At 36.4% G+C, this 19,139-nt stretch overlaps 1 protein-coding gene across 2 annotated transcripts; it reads right to left on the reverse strand.

The window, feature by feature from the left end:
* Positions 1-848: 848 nt before the first annotated feature.
* Positions 849-19,139, reverse strand: MEIG1 (meiosis/spermiogenesis associated 1). Of its 2 annotated transcripts, XM_074194069.1 has the most exons (4): positions 18,932-19,021; positions 18,508-18,627; positions 4,472-4,639; positions 849-1,157 (listed from the first exon to the last, which is right to left on the reverse strand). In XM_074194069.1, the coding sequence occupies exons 3-4, from the start codon at positions 4,607-4,609 to the stop codon at positions 1,029-1,031; spliced, it is 267 nt and encodes an 88-aa protein (XP_074050170.1). In that variant the 5' UTR covers positions 4,610-4,639; positions 18,508-18,627; positions 18,932-19,021; the 3' UTR covers positions 849-1,028. The 2 variants fall into 2 exon arrangements, with proteins under 2 accessions (XP_074050170.1, XP_074050171.1); XM_074194070.1 differs by lacking the exon at positions 18,508-18,627 and having other exon boundaries at positions 18,932-19,139.

Genomic DNA, 19,139 nt, shown 5'->3' on the forward strand with positions numbered 1-19,139 from the left:
TTTGAGACAGAGGTAGACAATGGGGGCTGGAGTATTTGACCAATACACCAAATTAAGATCCTAGGTATTTACCCTGTCAGTTAAACAGGGAGGCTGGCAGAATTCTTGGTCAGAAACTGCTCTCATGGATTCTAAATTTTTCTTGACTCCTCTTCTTGAGGCAGGGCCATGGCAGGGTGGAGTTGGGGAAGAAGGTAACTAAAGAGATTCACTAGGAAACGTTTTTGATGCTTAGCTATTTATATTCCCTCAAATAATATATAGCATTATGAGGTATTTTACAATTATCTCATTTGAACTTCACAATAACTCTCATTTTAAAGATGAGGAATCGAGTCCAAGTGATTTGCCTAGGCTAACAGTTATGACTGGATCTGAACTCGGGTCTTCCTGACTCCAGGTCCAGTGTTCTGTCCTCTGCCATTCAGTTGCTCCAATTAGTTTAAGGAATTATTTTTAGTTAGCCTTTGTATGTCCTTTTCCATTTGGCCAATTCTATTTATCAAGTATTTTCAATGTGCTTTTCCAGTTCCTATCTCTCCTTGAGGTTTCACAAGTAGCTATTTTGCCAAGCTCCTCTCCTGAATTAGTGTTTTGACCTTCCCGTTGCCACAGTAGCTTTCTATGGTCAGGGCCTGAGTCACAGAGACACTATCATAAGCTTCCTGTGCTGGGGCCAGGGTCTTCTCACCGGCTGTTTGCACTGGGATCCAAGGCCTCTGGTATGTCAGGCATGATTCTTTCTAATACATGGAGTTGATTTAATTTTAAGAATATTCCTGAAAAATAAGTTATTTGGTTTTTAACTCAAAATCCCCAAAATAGAGAAATAACCAATTTTCCCCTGATTTACTTTTAGAAGATGACATTTTATTCATTTATCTACCAGATATTTTAAAATATGGGGCAAGGTGGCTTAAAAGAGCGAGTTTCATTTCTTTTATGTTACAAAGCATTAATGTGATGAGTACAGCTGGTGAAGTGACATACACGTTGAGTTTAAAATAAATAAATCACACAAGGAAATGCTAATAAGCATAAATTTTCACTTTATGAACCTCCTTGTCTTCACATTCCCTCTGTTTATTATAGTAATAGAAAGTATTATCTCTTCTTTGAAGTTTCTTCACATAGCCTGTCTCTGGCCAACGATCTACCTGCACAAACAAAACAAACAAACAAACAAAAAAGCCAAATAATATTTATGAAGTATTTAAATATAAAAGAATTCTTGGTATTTTATAATGTGAGAAATAAAAAATGTAAAGTATTAAACCATAAAATTTTGATTCTTGAAGTTATATATGTATGTATATATATATATATATATATATATTTCAGATAATTGGAACAGAAAATATAAAATGAATAATTTATCATTTCTTCTTAGATCCATGTTAGAATTTCTACATAATGGTCAAGATATAGAACATAATCAAGGAAATTCAAATTTCAAATTTCTCGTGCCTTCAGCTATTACAGATTAGAGCAGGAACTTTTAAAATAATTTAGTTCAATTCAATTTTCCATTAAGAAACTGAGGCCTCAGTGTATTAAATGATTTACCTAAGGTGATACTGCAATAAAGACCTTAAGTCACTTAGTCCTCCAAATCCAGGGCTCTCTAATTGCAAGCTACATTGTAGTTTGATTAAAAAAAAATAGCCTCTCAACATCACTTCTACAAGACATTAAGTTTGGGCAAAGCCATAAATGATTCTATTGATTCCAGGACTAAGATTTTGGGGACCAGATGTCTAGATATCTTCTGAGAGATACCTGGCAATGGAGGTGGTTCCACAAACCACTTAAAATCAAACAAAATCTGAGACTCATGTATTACATATCATCCTACAATCCTATCATAATGATGTTTGTCCTTCATTATCAAAGAAGACCATGACATCAGGGAAGTGATGCCATGACAACTGTATGTATTGGATTTGAGTGAGGGGGTGCTATGCTAAGTCATCAGCCTCACTTTCTCCTCCAGAACCATCTGGATCCAATGGCTAAAAATGAATCAGGACAACTGGAGATAGCCCTGGATGTGAGGCGTTCAGGGTTAAGTGACTTGCTCAAGGTCACACAGCAAGTAAGAGTCAAGTGTCTGAGGTAGGATTCAAATTCCTATCCTCCTGAATTCAAGGCAGTGCTCTATCCACTCCACCACCTAGCTGCCCTTGATGGTAGGGATAATATGCTATGGAATGAGGAAGTCGGCTTAAGTTTTCCCCTCTGGTTACAAATTTTGGTCAAGATAGTAGTATAAAGATAAGAGCATTGGATATGATAACACAGGGTCTTGGTTCAGAACCTAGATCTGCCAAATGTTTATGATCTTGGACAAATAACTTAATATGGAGATTTGTTTCTTCATCTGTAAAACAAGGGGGTTGACCTAGCTAATTTCTAAGACCCCTTCAATTTCTAAACCAATGATCCTATATATATGCATGATTATAAGCAAGGGAATTGACATTCAAAACTGTACTGTATCCAACAGCTTAGTCCACTTGGGATATTTTTCTTTTTTCGTTCTAATCACAGAAACAAGATGGCACCAGGGGGAAAAAGTTTTGGATTTGGTGTCTGAAGGTTTGAGCTCAGATCCCTGCTCTAAGCATTTATGAGCTATATGTTCAACTCATTCTTATCTGCAGAGTGGGCATAATAGTAATTGTAATTGTACTTCTTACCTCACAGGGTTGCTTTAGAGAGAATTGTCTCAACCTACCATTCTAATCCAAATATCCTATTCCATGACAAGAACTCTTTATTCTTGTCAAACTTCTTACTGTGCACCTCTTTGCTTACTATATTCCTCCTCCCCAAGAATCACTATGGAAGGGAGAGCTACTGTTATAAGAGTCCTCAGGTGTTTTTCACAGTCACCTTTTTTTCCCCCCTAGGGATAGTCCAGGGAAGAGAATTGAATGACAGAATGACTTTCCTAATTCTCACAAATTTTGAGAAGGGCACTAATCACTAAGGTAGTGACAGCAGCATAGACATAAAGGGCACCATCCCAGCAACTCTAAAGAATAAACCTAGTTCCAATCCTACCAATACAGGTAGGCTGTTTTTCTCCTCTTCTACAAACATTCTTCAGGATATTCTTTTCTGACTATTTTTTTCCTTTAAAACTGCCCTTAATGTACATTTTTATGTACAGCCTTACTTTAATACTTTAAAAAATTCTGATTTTATCTGAAAGAGCACCTTTTTATTTTCACATAATTTAAGACTTTTTGGTTTGCTATGAATAAGCTTTTTTCTTACTTCACCAAACCATACTTGAAGACTTTCAGCTTAGAAGGACTTGCTAGACCTTGTTCTCTGCAGGCAATAAATAAATAATAAATAAACAAATAATTCAACAATAAAGAGTCTCCTCTATTTTAGTTTTGCCTCTATAATGTAATAAATCCTTGTTGACTGGGTGATGTGAGGTGAGGACTCGGTGTGCAAACATTCTCTGCTAACAGAGACTGCTACAGATCTTTGAGGGCAACTCCATCTAGAGGTAAAGGCATGGAGCTTATTTTAGATCACCATCTTCAAATAATATCACTTCTATCTTATATATTTCAAACCTACTATAGTACCAAAAAATCCTAAAAACCCTTCCTTATGGTGATAGGAAAAACATCAACTTCAAATATTTGTGATAATGCTGATAAATAAAAATCATGGATAATTCAATTAGAATCAATAATTTCAAACTCATTTCTAAGCAGGTTTTTTTTTTTAAATCAGTCACTAATAAGCAGTCAGACTAAGATTTTTTTTAATCTTTCATTTTTCTACCCCTCCCTCCTTTTTTGTAAAAGGGCTAAGAACTATGAAGAAAAGGTAGTTGGCTGGAAGAGAAAGATGAGAATCTAAAGATAATCAAGATTCATAAAGTAGATAATAAACCTGAATTAACTGGAAAAATTCTGAATGCCTAACCAAAATGAATTTCATTAGGATTACTTGGCTAAGCCCATTGTTACATTCTAGACATTAACAATAATAGCTAGTATTTATCACAGTTTTATACAGTACTTAACCAATGTTAGTTCATTTGATCCTCTCAGCTTATTTTGAAGATCAAAAATTATATGGGTGTCATTATTATCCTCGTTTTATCATTGGAGAAACAGAAGTATACACAGTAGGCATTTGAGGCAAAATTCAAATTCAAGTCTTTCTGACTCTGGCTCTAAATCCAATGCTCTCTCCATTGTAATACTTAGTTGCCCTAGATTATTATAACAACTTTTTCATAAATACTAACAAATTCTTAAAGAGAAAAAAAATTGTCAAATTCAAGGTTGGAATTTCATCCCCTTATCTCCATCTTCTAATCTCTTCCAATGATAGAAATAACAGCATAAAAGAAAAACATAAAAACAAATATACCTCTTGAATGGGAAATAACTATTCTGAGAAAGGAAAATTATTCTGCTTCTACAATCTACCTTACCATAGCGACTTGCTTCACTTGCTTATATTCAATTTCATCCCGATATCCTGCTTGCTGAAATCTGTATAGATTCTCTATCTCATCTGACCATTTTTTGGCACGACTTATTGATTTTGGTTTCATGTCAGAACTAGCCATGTCTACAGAAGTTTTATCACGTCTTTTTTTCTGAAAGATGTCAAAACAATATTATCTTATAATTATGACATATTATTGAAATGTCCCCAAAATGGAAAGACCTAAAATTTTTAAAATACATGTATTTCCCATTAACCCTGTTTGTAACCATTGTTGCAGTAAAAACATTAGCCTCATATTTTAAGCAAGATTCTGTTACAAGATTACAAGGCACAACTAAGGCAACTTATGCTTTTCTTGAAACGTTGCTGATCTCTAACACAAGTACCAATTGGATATTTTAACAATTTCCTCCCCTTAGCACAACCACAAAACTCCATTTTATGAAATACATATTTAGATTTGTACTTTTCAGTTAAAAGTTCAGAATTCTTAGACAAATTATTTAAACCAGTAATAAATAACAGGTATTTTAAAGAAGCATTTTTTTTTTCTTTGCAAGGCAGTGGGGTTAAGTGATTTGCCCAAGGCCACACAGCTAGGTAATTATTAAGTGTCTGAGGTCACATTTGAACTCAGGTACTCCTGACACCAGAGCCGGTGCTCTATTCACTGTGCCACCTAGCCACCCAGAGAAGCATTTTTGAAAGAACTAAAATACATGACATATGTTTGTGTTTTCACACTGAATTCCAAAAGTGGGTAGGATTTATGCATTTTTCCTTAAAAAAAACAGTAAAGTAGAATAGAATTCTCAAGCTATTTATTTCATTATCAATTAAATTCAAAGTTATGATATCTTAATCTTGTATTCTAATCCTGATGTTTTGAGTAATTGTATGCATTATTGCTGATACACTATTATTTTTTTATTAAATTGTTTTTTTATTAAAGATATTATTTGAAAAAAGATATTATTTGAGTTTTACAATTTTCCCCCCAATCTTGCTTCCCTCCCCCCCAGAAAGCAATCTGTCAGTCTTTACTTTGTTTCCATGTTGTACACTGATTCAAATTGAGTGTGATGAGAGAGAAATTGTATCCTTAAGGAAGAGACAAGAAGTCTAAGAGGTAACAAGATCAGACAATAATATACGTTTTTTTCCCTAAATTAAAGGGAATAGGGAGGCTAGGTAGCATAGTGGATAAAGCACCGGCCCTGGAGTCAGTAGTACCTGGGTTCAAATCTGGTCTCAGACACTTAATAATTACCCAGCTGTGTGGCCTTGGGCAAGCCACTTAACCCCATTTGCCTTTAAAAGAAAAACCTAAAAAAAAAATTAAAGGGAATAGTCCTTGAACTTTGTTCAAACTCCACCGCTCTTTATCTGGATACAGATGACACTCTCCTTTGCAGACAGCCCAAAATTGTTCCCAATTGCTGCATTGATGGAATGAGCCAGTCCTTCAAGGTTGACCATAACCCACATGTTGCTGCTAGGGTGTACAGTACTTTTCTGGTTCTGCTCATCTCACTCAGCATCAGTTCATGCAAATCCCTCCAGGCCTCCCTGAATTCCTATCCCTCCTGGTTCTAATAGAACAATAGTGTTCACTGACATACATATATCACAGTTTGCTAAGCCATTCCCCAATTGAAGGACATTTACTTGATTTCTAATGCTTTACCACCACAAACAGGGCTGCTATAAATATTTTTTTACAAGTGATGTTTTTATCCTTTTTCATCATCTCTTCAGGGTATAGACCCAGTAGTGGTATTGCTGGGTCAAAGGGTATGCACATTTTTGTTGCCCTTTGGGCATGGTTCCAAATTGCTCTACAGAAGGGTTGGATGAGTTCACAGCTCCACCAACTGTGTAATAGTGTCCCAGATTTCCCACAACCCTTCCAACAATGATCACTATCCTTTCTGGTCATATTGGCCAATCTGAGAGGTATGAGGTGATACCTCAGAGAAGCTTTACTTTGCATTTCTCTAATAAGTACTGATTTAGAGCAATTTTTCATATGGCTATGGATTGCTTTGATCTCCTCATCTGTAAATTGCCTTTGCATATCCTTTGACCATTTGTCAATTGGGGAGTGGCTTTGTTTTTAAAAATATGACTCAGTTCTCTGTATATTTTAGAAATGAGTCCTTTGTCAGAATCATTAGTTGTAAAAATTGTTTCCCAATTTACTACATTTCTTTTGATCTTGGTTACAGTGGTTTTATCTGTGCAAAAGCTGTTTAATTTAATGTAATCGAAATCATCTAGTTGGTTTTTGGTGATATTCTTCAACTCCTGCTTAGTCATAAACTGCTCCCCTTTCCATAGAACTGACAGGTAAACTAGTCCTTGATCTTCTAATTTGCATATAGTATTGTTTTTTATGTCTAAGTACTGTAACCTTTTGGATCTTATCTTGGTAAAGGGTGTCAGGTGTTGGTCTAATCTAAGTTTCTTCCATACTAACTTCCAATTATCCCAGCAGTTTTTATCAAAGAGGGAGTTTTTATCCCAGTGGCCAGACTGGGGTTTTTATTTTTTTTTAGATTTTTCAAGGCAGTGGGGTTAAGTGGCTTGCCCAAGGCCACATGGCTAAGTAATTATTAAGTGTCTGAGGCCGGATTTGAACTGAGGTACTCCTGACTCCAGGGCTCGTGCTCTATCTACTGCACCACCTAGCTGCCCCAACTCTTTGGGTTTATTAAACAGCAGATTACTATAATCGTCTCCTGCTTTTGCACCTAGTCTATTCCACTGGTCCACCACTTTGTTTCTTAGCCAGTACCAAACAGTTTTGATGACTGATGCTTTATAATATAATTTTAGATCGGGTAGGGCTAAGCTACCTTCTTTTACACTTTTTTTTTCATTAAGCTCCTGGAAATTCTTGACTTTTTATTTCTCCATATGAATTTACTTACAATTTTTTCTAACTCATTAAAGTAATTTTTTGGAATTTTGATTGGTAGGGCACTAAACAGGTAGTTTAGTTTTGGTAGAATTATGATTTTTATTATATTAGCTCTACCTATCCATGAGCAATTGATATTTGCCCAGTTATGTAAATCTGATTTAATTTGTGTGAGAAATGTTGTATAATTGTTTTCAAAAAGTTTCTGAGTCTGTCTTGGCAAATAGACTTCCAGGTATTTTATATTGTCTGAGGTTACTTTGAATGGGATTTCTCTTTCTAGCTCTTCCTGCTGTATCTTGCTAGACATATATAGAAAAATTGAGGATTTATGAGGGTTTTATTTTTATAACCTGCCACTTTGCTAAAATTGCTAATTGTTTCCAGTAGTTTTTTGGATGATTTCTTGGGATTCTCTAGGTAGATCATCATGTCATCTGCAAAGAGTGAGAGTTTTGTCTCTTCCTTCCCAATTCTAATTCCTTCAATTTCTTTTTCTTCTCTAATTGCTGAAGCTAACATTTCTAATACAATATTGAATAGTAGTGGTGATAATGGGCACCCTTGTTTCACCCCTGATCTTATTGGGAATGCCTCTAGCCTCTCCCCATTGAATATAATGCTTGTTGGTGGTTTCAGATAGATACTGCTAATTATTCTAAGGAACAGTCCATTTATTCCTACACCCTCTAGTGTTTTTAGTAGAATGGATGCTGTATTTTGTCAAAAGCTTTTTCAGCATCTATTGATATGATCATATGATTTCTGATAGGTTTGTTGTTGATATAATTGAGTATGCTAACAGTTTTCCTAATATTGAACCAACCCTTCATTCCTGGGATAAATCCTACTTGATCATAATGTATTATGCTAGTGATAACTTGTAATCATTTTGGTAAGATTTTATTTAAGATTTTTACATCTATATTCATCAGGGAAATAGGTCTATAATTTTCTTTCTCTGTTTTAACTCTTCCTGGTCTAGGTAACAGCACCATATTGGTTTCATAGAAAGAGTTAGGCCGAGTTCCATTTTTCCCTATTTTTCCAAAGAGTTTATATAGAATTGGAACCAATTGCTCCTTAAATGTTTGGCAGAATTCACTTGTGAATCCATCAGGCCCTGGAGATTTTTTCTTGGGGATTTCAATGGTGGCTTGTTGAATTTCTTTTTCTGAGATAGGGTTGTTTAGGTATTTAATCTCCTCTTCATTTAACCTGGGCAACTTATATTTTTGTAAATATTAATCCATTTCACTTACATTATCAAATTTATTGGCATAGAGTTGGGCAAAATAATTTCGTATTACTTTAATTTCCTCCTCGTTGGTGGTGAGTTCACCTTTTTCATTTATGATACTAGCAATCTGATTTTCTTTTTTTTAATCAAATTGACCAGGAGTTTATCAATTTTATTGTTTTTTCATAATACCAACTTTTGACTATTTATTAATTCAATAGTTTTTTGCTTTCAATTTTATTAATTTCTCCTTTAATTTTTAGAATTTCTAATTTGGTATTTAATTGGGGATTTTTAATTTGTCCTTTCTCTAAATTTTTTACTTGTATGTTTAGTTCATTGATATCCTCTTTCTCCAGTTTATTCATGTAAGCATTTAAAGCTATAATATATCCCGGGAGCCACTTTGAATAAATCCCATAATGGGTTTTGGTATGTTGTTTCATTATTATCATTATCTATGATAAAATGGTTAATTCTTTCAATGACTGGTTTTTTGGTCCACTCATTCTTTAAAATGAGGTTAATTCAGTTTCCAATTGATTCTGGGTCTATATCTCCTTGGACCAATATTGCATATGACTTTTATTGCATTGTGATCTGAGAAAGATATATTTACTATTTCTGCCTTTCTGCAGTTGATCATTAGGTTTTTATGTCCTAATACATGGTCAATTTTTCTATTAAGTTCCATGTACTGCAGAGAAAAAGGTATATTCCTTTCTATCCCCATTCAATTTCCTCCATAAGTCTACCATATCTAGTTTTTCTAACAATTTATTTACCTCCTTAACTTCTTGTTTATTTTATGATTCAGTTTATCTAGATCTGAGAGTGGGAGGTTGAGGTCTTCCACTAGTAGAGTTATTTTTTATTTAGGTTTTTACAAGGCAAATGGTGTTAAGTTTCTTGCCCAAGACCACAAAGCTAGGTAATTATTAAGTGTCTGAGACTGGATTTGAACTCAGGTACTGACTCTAGGGCCGGTGCTTTATCCACTGCACCACCTAGTCACCCCACTAGTAGAGTTTTGCTGTCTATGTTTTTCTGTAGTTCTTTCAGCTTCTCCTCTAAGAATTTGGATGCTGTCCCACTAGGCGCATATATATTCAGTATTGAAATAGCTTTATTGTCTATGGTACCTTTTAGGAGGATAAAGTTTCCTTATCTCTTTTAATGCTATCTATTTTTCCTGCTGCTTTGTCTGAGATAAGGATTGCTAACCCTGCTTTTTTTACTTCAGCTGAAGAAAAATATATTTTGCTACAACCTTTTATCTTTATTCTATATGTATCTCTCTGCTTCAAATGAGTTTCTTGTAAGCAGCATATTGTTGGATTCTGTTTTTTAATCCACTCTGTTATTCACTTATATTTTAAGGGAGAGTTCATCCCATTCACATTCAAGGTTATGATTACTAAATCTTTATTGCCCTCCATACTTTCTTCCCTGTTTGTATTTCCCCCCTTATCCGTATTCCCCAGTATTTTTTTTCTAAATACCAACCCCTTCAGTGTTTGCCCTCCTATATCACCCCTCCCCTTTCTTTCCCCTTTTCCCCCTTTTTCCTTCCCTTCCTTTTGTTAGTTCCCCTTTCCCCCCATTCCCCCTCCCTTTCTCCGTTCCCCCCCTCCCCTTTTAATCCTTGAAAGGTTAGATGTTTGTTAACTAAGTATGTGTAAATTGACTTTAAGCCAAGTCTGATGAGAAGAAGATTCAGGTGTTTCTCATCTCCTCCCTTCTTCCCCCCTATTACCCTAGCTATTTTGTACCTCTTAGTGTAATGAGATTTACCCCCAATCAATCCCCTCCCTCCTCCTGTCTCCTTCCTGTCCCCCTTTTTAATGAGGTAGTGTTTTTTAGATCATTCTAAGTCATAGAAAATTCTGAGTATCTGTCACTTGTAGCTAAGTACATTCTGTCTAATAGAGTCAAAATTCTTGAGTTATTAGAGTCTTTCTCCCAAGTGGGGTTAAAGCCAGTTACATCCCATTGGATAGCAGTTTCATGGATAAGTCATGAATGTCCATCACTTCTGGCTAGGTATATTCTCTCTGTTAGAGTTACAATTCTCAAGATTTATGAGAATCTTTTCCCCCATGCTGGAAATATAGCCAGTTTCAACTTATTGGATAGCAATTTTTTTTTACTGCCCCCTCTTTTTTTTTTTTTTTACCTTTTTACATGTCTCTTGAACCTCCTGTTTGATGTCCAAATTTTCTATTTAGCTCTGGTCTTTTCATCAGGAATTTTTGGAATTCTTCCATCTTTTTCCCTGAAAGAGAAGGCTCAGCTTTTCGGGATAGTGGATTCTTGTCTGTATTCCAAGCTCCCTTCCTCTTCGAAATATCTCCTTCCAAGCCCTTCGATCCCTTAATGCTGATGCAGCCAGGTCCTGCATAATCCTTACCGTGGCTCCTTGATATTTAAACTGTTTCTTTCTGGATGCTTGCAGGGTTTTCTCTTTTATCTGATAGTTCTGGAATTTGGCCATAACATTCCTTGGTGTTTTCATTTTAGGATCTTTTTCTGGAGGGGATCGATGTATTCTTTCAATAACAACTTTGCCCTCTGGTTCCATGATATCAGGGCAGTTTTCCATCACTAGATCCTGTAATATTAAGTCCAGGCTTTTTTTCTCTTCAGTATTTTTTAGGAAGTCCAATAATTTTCATATTGCCCCTCCTAGACCTATTCTCAAGGTCAGTGGTTTTGCTGATGAGGTATCTTACATTTTCTTCTATTTTTTTGGTTTTGTTTAATTGGCTCTTCCTGTCTCATGGAGTCATTAGTTTCTGCAGACTCCATTCTTTTTTTTTAGAGAGGAGTTTTCTTCATTAACCTTTTGCAACTCCTTTTCCAATTGGCCCATTCTACTTTTGAAAGAGCTTTCCATTTGACCAACTGAGGTTTTGAGAGAATTATTTTCTTTTTGCATTTGCCCAATTGAGGATCTGGGAGATTAATTCTCATTTTGTATTTGTCCAATTGTATTTTTTTAAGGATTTGTTTTCTTGTTGCAAGGTATTGTCTCTCCCAAATTTTCCAGTTGATTTTTAAACTCCTTACTTATTTCTTCAAGGAAGTCTTTCTGTGTTGAAGACCAGGTCACATTCTCCTCAGAGGTTCTAGGTCTCTCTGAGTTAGGGTCTTTCCCTTCCAAGAATTTTTCTATGGATCCATCTTTCTGATGACCCTTCTGCATTTTGCTAAGACCTTGAGTTGGGAAGGGGCTGGTTCCCAGGGGCTTGGGATCAATGGAGGTTTTACTCACCGAGTGCAATTTCTCTGGCTGGCCAGTAGAAGGTGCTAATTGCTTTCTCTGGAGTGTCTGTGACCTTGATTGAGGCCTTCTCCCTTAGCTTGAAGGGAGGAGTTGGAGCTAATGAATCTTTTTGCCTTCAATGGTGGGCTCTACCCTGACCTGAGGTCATCCTTCTCCCTATTGTCAGCTGGGCTGGTTCTTCTGCTCACACACCTGTGCCTGAGGCAGTAGTAGTCTGCAATTGTTTGTTCTGAGAGGAGGCCTCAGCCTCAATGGAGGTGTGGACTCAGAGTTCCTCAGACCAGAGGAGCCCAGGGATGGTGTCCACAGCTCTCCTGCACGGGAACTCTCCCCCCAGCCCTGTCCGCAAGCTCCAGAGGGTCAGCATGTTGTTTCATATGATAGATGGGGAAAGATCAGGAGACTTTAGAACCATGCCTGTCTTCTCTCTGCCATCTTGGCCAGAAGTCTGATACACTATTATTTTTAACAGGGCAGAAGAATATCAAAACATCCCACCATTCCACATGATCATATTTAAAAATTTTCTCTTATTGCCCTTTGTTCCTAGGAAGAGAATTCAAGATCTTCTCACTCTTTTCCTTTCCTGTTGCTGGGAAATTGCTCCTTTCTCCCATTCTTAACTTCTTACCAACCTGGTCCACTTTGCTCAGATCACTGTGGAACCCAAACCTGTCACAATCAATGTGAGAACCAAAACTAAGACATAAAGTCCTCGGGCAGACATAAGGTAGGTTCCAGAGTTACTTAAGTCACTAGTTTAAAAATTATGAAAAGATTCTTATGTCCTTTGCAATTTTAATTCAATTTGACCCATACTTATTAAGGGTGCTCTGTTCTGTATTTGAGGCACTCCATTATTTGTGTGGGGATGTAAAGATAGTTATCTTACAGACCCTACTTACTACAAGTTTACACTCTAATGAATGAGTTCACAAATGATATATCCTATGATACAGATGAGTGTGACAGAAAAAGTGCAAAAGTAGAATTCTACGCAAAAGAATTATGAGAGATTAAAATCATTTGGAGTGGAGGAACAGGGAGTTTCATCTTGGAGGAATAATTTAAATTGGGCATGAAATAAGGAACATATCAATAGATGGGAAGCTGCTATTCCATGTTTAGAGCATGACACCAACATGGAATTGGTAGAGAAAAGCTATAAAAGGCAGCAGAGAACTGTCTAGTGTAATTGAAACACAGAATGCATGAGGAGTATAAGATGAGGTGACAGTCAGATTGGAAAAGGATTTGAGAACCAGGATCAGGAGTTTATATTATATTTGTTGGGAACAAGAAGACATTAAAGGTGATAGAGGGGTTCTTAACCTGGGCCCCTGGATTGCTTTCAGGTATTTCATAAATTTGAATGGGAAAAAAAATTTTCTTTTTTTCATTACCTCTGAAATCTGGAATTTTCTTCAATTATAAATGTAGGCAGCAAACTACTATTCTGAAAAGAGATCCATAGGCTTCACCACCATAGGGGTCCAGGACACAAAAAAAGTTAAAAACTCCCGAAGTAGAAGTATGACATGATGATAATACTACATTAGAAAGATATACTCCAGGTTGTGTGATAATGTACTGGGGAGAGAACAGATTGGAGGCAGGAAGTTCAAAAGAAGAGGTTAGTACAGTCAGCTAGTTTATAACAGATAAAAATTAGGGTGCCTGAAATGGGAAGTGGAAAGCAGGTGCCAAAGAACCCAAAAATCTACAGAGGTATGGATGAGAGGATTTGGATGTATGGGGTGAGGAAAGAGGAACCTGTCAAGAGAGAACTCAAAGGTTAGAAGAATGGTGGCTGGAAACACAGTGGTGCCATGAATAGAAACAGAGAAATTAGGGGAAGAATTAGATTTAGGGTGAAAATGATTTCAATTTTAGACATGATGAGTTTGAAAGGCTATAAAGACATCAAAGATTAAAATCTAATGAGTTCAGAACACTATTTGTAGTATAGTTCCAACAGCTATACCTTTCCAACCACAGAAACCAGTAATTATATTCAATGGAACACATCCTGAATTTTCACTATCTTAGTAACTATTCTTCCAATAAACATTATTTCTAGTGGATGAAATACAGAGAAGTCAAACATCATAAAATGGAAATCTTGAAAAATGAATCATTTGGGGTCAATATTCATAAAATCTATTGTATTTTTCACTCTGCTAAAATCTATCAATTCGAACTAGCATAGTAGTAGATAATGGTTTCCTAGTTTTCCTGTTTGATTCTTTCTTCCTTACTCATCCAGTGAGTGGCTCCTCCTAACCCTAAATTGTAGATATAGCTTCATGATTTCTCTACACTCCCTCCTTTGCAAATTTAACGGTCGCTTCTATGGAAAACCACAAAAAACTCTGACCTATCTCCTGATCTTTAGGTTCATTTTTTAAAATTGCTTACTAGATCTCTTCATGGAGGTTTTGTCATCATTTCCAATGCAACACACTCCAAAAAAAAAATAGTATTTTCCCTCCAAAACCTGCTCCCCCTCCTCTTGATTTACTTATTGCTGTTAACTGCTGTACCATTCTAACACCCAAGATTGAGCATTGAATGTCATCTGTTACTCTCCCTTGAATGTTCCTCCTCTTCCTTATTTCCAAATTCTACAGTCTACTGCTTGCTCCTGATTTTATTCCCCCAGTATGTTTTGTATCCAGTCCCTTATTGCCATTAATTCAGGCTCTCATTGACTGGATTAATGTGAGTGTCCTTGTTTATAGTAATTCCCCCTGCTCTTTTTCTCTCAATCCAGAATGTTGCGTCAAAGTGACTTCTAATTCAAATATCTGAATTATTACTTGACTAAAAAAATTACTGTGATGATTATCTATTGCCTATCAAATAAATTCATGGCCCAGTATTTTAGTCCTTGTTCATGGTTCCTGCACATTTTCTTGTCTCATCTCATCTTATTCTCATTCACTGTGCTCTAGACTCTGGTCTAGCCAAATAAGACAATTTGAGGTTCCCAAAATTGCATCTGGAATAGAGTGCTAGGAAGACTCCTTCCTTAATTCAGATGTGACCTTACTTTACTAGCTATGTGACCTGGGTAAGTCACTTAATCCTGTCTGTCTCAATTTCTTCTGTCAAATGAACATTAAGAGCAAATCATTCCAGTATCAGTGCCAAGCAAAGTCCAAAAGGCACAACTCAACACAAACACAATCTAAGTATTTACTCCTGCCATTCCCTATTAAACCATTTTTCTTAACATGTATTGAAAACTTATTTTTCATGACCACCTCAAATGCCACTCTCTTCATTAAGTGAATTTTTCTTCCCCTGTTCTCTCAGAGACTTTTATTTGTATTTGTCTTATTTACTAGCACTTTCTGTTTTGTGCTATAATTATTTATGCTTCTGTCTTATCTCTAGTGGGCAGGACCAGTCATTTGTCTTTGAATATCCATCAATAGTTTATATGATGACTTGTACTCAATAAATGTTTCTGAATTAACTTGTTTCAATTTTCCAGATAAGGCAATTAAAATAAAGCTTGACTTAAATGTATTTTAAAATTATCTAAAATCCTATTTGTTTTGAAACCTTGATCTTTATGTATTTTTTCAGGCCCAAAGTAATGTTATATTTCTAGGTTTTGTAAATGGTTGTGTGTGCGTGTATGTATATATACAAATAACACAAAAATTACATATTCCATTAAGCTATAAACCAGTTTGTTCAAAAAAGTAAAGGAGGTACTTATCTGGCAATTCCATTCATTTTAATGGGAAGTTAAATTTAAATTATAATTATAACCACTTATTATGCCATCTTTGTTAACTGCTTTACAGTGAACAACATTCTAGGCATGTCCACAAATAAGTTTTTCCAGTGGACCAGAACATATTTGATCTATTCTTATAAACCAATTATTCACATGGATATTTCATAGAAAAAAATGCTGCCAAGAAACATACAAAAGAACTATCAGTGTGCTACTCAATGCATTCAAAATACTTTTAAGATTGTCAGGATTTTACCTAAATTTGTTAAGTATATTACTTAAAATAGTAACACAAAACTGAAGAAGTTTTAAAAATGGTAAAACAGTTACAACTCATTGATTTTTTTAATATTTTTGTTTAAGATCTGGTTATTCAGTACACTTTTAGTAGTATTTTTGCTTCAATATGGTCTCTATATTAAACATTGATAATGAAACAATTGTCATATTTCCATTTGTCATACTATGTTACTAGCTAGATGTTTCAAAAAATATATTAAACTGTGTGCTGGGTTTAACAGAACAGAACATAACGAAGTGTTACATGAAGCTAATATGGTTAGGAAATGAACAATCGTTATGGTAGATATTAGGTAGGCACTTCAAAACTGTTCATTTTCTGTTTGAAACAAAATTGAATCCTCCTCCCCAAAATCTAAAAGGAATTATAAGAATGTTATCACACTATTGTATGGTGGTATGTGACCTTGGGCAAGTCACTTAATCCCGACTGCCTCACATCCAGGGCCATCTCCAGTCTTCCAAATTCATATCTGGCCGCTGGATCCAGATGGCTCTGGAGGAGAAAGTGAGAATGGTGCCTTAGCGCAGCATCTCCCCATTCAAATCCAATTCATGTGCTTGTCATGTCATCATTTCCTGATATCACAGTCTTCTTCGAAAATAAAGAATAAACATTATTATCATAGTGGTAGCATTTTTTCAGTTTTATAATATGCTTTAATATGCATAAAACACACAAAAAATTTAATATTATTACAAAAATACACAACTACAATTATTTGTTGGCAACTAAACATTTCCAATTGTTCTGGCAAAAAGTAGTTGTTAAATGTCAACAGCATTAAGCATTTTGAGACCCAAAGGAATTTACTGTCAGACCTAGTAGAAAGATATATACAGTTTATCATATATTTTGATTTGATATTTTTGCAGGATTTAACTTTAATCATAGAAATATCACTTTCTTCCTGAAATATTAAATAATTCAGTACTATCTTTTTGAAAAAGAATTTTTATATTTTAAGAGTTTTGATGGTATTTTCAATTTAGCTTGATGAATGCAGTAGAAGCACTTCTCTCAAGGTCACCAAAAATCTCTCTCAAATGAGAAGCAATTGGGAAAAAAACACATTAAATGGTGCATAGATTTCTCTTTGTTTCTGCTCTTTTCTTTCATACAAAGTGTTTTTTTAAAATTAATACCTTTCCTCTACTTTTTTCTTAGGTTTTTTTTTTGCAAGGCAAATGGGGTTAAGTGGCTTGCCCAAGGCCACACAGCTAGGTAATTATTAAGTGTCTGAGACCGGATTTGAACCCAGGTACTCCTGACTCCAAGGCCGGTGCTTTATCCACTATGCCACCTAGCCGTCCCTCTTTCCTCTACTTTTGAATCTCTTAAGGGTACTATCATTTTCTTAAAATATCCCCCCCCTTACATGTAAAGACAGTTTTTAACATTCATTTTTGGCATTTAACATCTCTAACTATTAAAATTCCTTTATTACATTCAATCAAAAATTAAATTCCTACACTCTAATACTTCATTTCCTTTCACTCTTCTTGTTTCCCAGATAATATAAGATGTTAGGGCCTGAACAGAAATGAGGGACATGCAACTACTCATATCTAAAACTGCTGTCCTTTAAACCAAAATAAGTGAATATTCTATATGTTAAGTAATCTGATCAAAAAGTAAAAGGATTCATGTTGAAAACAATGAATCAGCCATTAACTGTGAACTTGAGAGTTCTAGTGGAAACTATTTGAGTCCCCATCTTGGTCACCTTTTATCCCCACCACTCAAAATCTTCTTACCCCACTTCTAGTGCCCAATACTTCTTTCCTTTTCCTTTCTCCCCTCCTTATCCCCCTCAGTCTCTGCCTAGCTTCAGTAAGCTCTTCTGATAAGCTCACTATATCAAAGTAGAAAGTTATACAAGCTCTTTCTTAGTCCAGTTCATAGGCCACTGTGTGCTTTATAAAATGGGCCTACTGAAGACAATAAAATAGCTCACAATCATATGCACTTGAAGTTACACTTTATATAGATCTCTCCTTTGATCCTCACAACAACCCTGTGAGGGAGGCAGGGTAAATATTATTAGACCCATTTTACAAGGGCAATTAAGGTTTGATAAACGAAATGGCTTTTTCCAAGGTCACTTCAAGGTCTAACAAGTGACAGAACCAGGATTTAAAATCAGATTTAAACTTAAGGTTTTTTTTTCCCAATTTGCAATACTACGCTGTTTTTACTGTGTTGCATAAACCAGTACAAGTGAAACTTCAGCAGATTCAATGTATTTTTTAAAAAAATACTTCTAGGGGCGGCTAGGTGGCGTAGTGGAAAAAGCACCGGCTCTGGAGTCAGGAGTACCTGAGTTCAAATCCGGTCTCAGACACTTAATAATTACCTAGCTGTGTGGCCTTGGGGAAGCCACTTAACCCCATTTGCCTTGCAAAAAAAAATACATTCTAAAATATTGCAAAAAATTATTTTAAAATTCCAAAAAAGCTCTTCTTCCTTAAAATTATTGATCTCTATGTATTATATAAAAACGGACTTGACACACCTGCCCTCTCTTCCAGGGCTGAGTCGGACTAGGTGGATACTTTTGGGGCTGAGGCTGTTGGGACCATTCTTCCCGAGGTCACCTTGACTATGGACAACAAAATTTGGCCTCCCCACAATTCTTACCATGGGCATCATAAGGGAGGAAAAGGGAAAAAAGAAATTAGGAAAAATCAAGAAATGAAGGAAAGAGAGGAAGGAAGAGATAGAAAACCAGTCCTATGGGGAAGGGGTTGGGTGATGGGCATTAGGAGGCTTGGGAGGAGGGGGCATGAGGAGGAGTCCCAGCCGGCGGACAGACAGACGGACGTCCTGGGCTAGAAAACCCGACCCAGCCTGGCGGCTCCGGGGCCTGCTTGGACTGAAGAGACTAGGGGCAGGCAGGGCCCCGCCGGCTGCGAGGTCCGGGGCTGCCGGTTACTCACTGCCGATGCCTTGTGGCGCTGGAAGCTGGGACGGAGGCGGCCCTGGGAGAGGTTCCCTCGGCTTCCGGGGCTTCTGGGGCGAGGCCGGCCCGGCGCCCTCTTGCCTCCTAGCAACCCAGAAGCTCGATGGACGCCGAAGCCAACGGCCCGCCCCTCCTTCTCCCATGCGCCTGCGCCGGGAGGCCACGCCCGGAAGACGGAACCGGGC

The sequence above is a fragment of the Macrotis lagotis genome, chromosome 7 (genome assembly GCF_037893015.1).
Source record: "Macrotis lagotis isolate mMagLag1 chromosome 7, bilby.v1.9.chrom.fasta, whole genome shotgun sequence".
Classification (NCBI taxonomy): domain Eukaryota; kingdom Metazoa; phylum Chordata; class Mammalia; order Peramelemorphia; family Peramelidae; genus Macrotis; species Macrotis lagotis.

Excerpts from the sequence above, each read along its gene's own strand:
- MEIG1 (XM_074194070.1), bottom strand. The coding sequence starts at position 4,609 with ATGGCTAGTTCTGACATGAAACCAAAATCAATAAGTCGTGCCAAAAAA. Across the intron at positions 1,158-4,471 it reads AAGTGAAGCAAGTCGCTATG|GTAGATCGTTGGCCAGAGAC; the intron begins GTAAGGTAGATT and ends TTGTTTGTGCAG.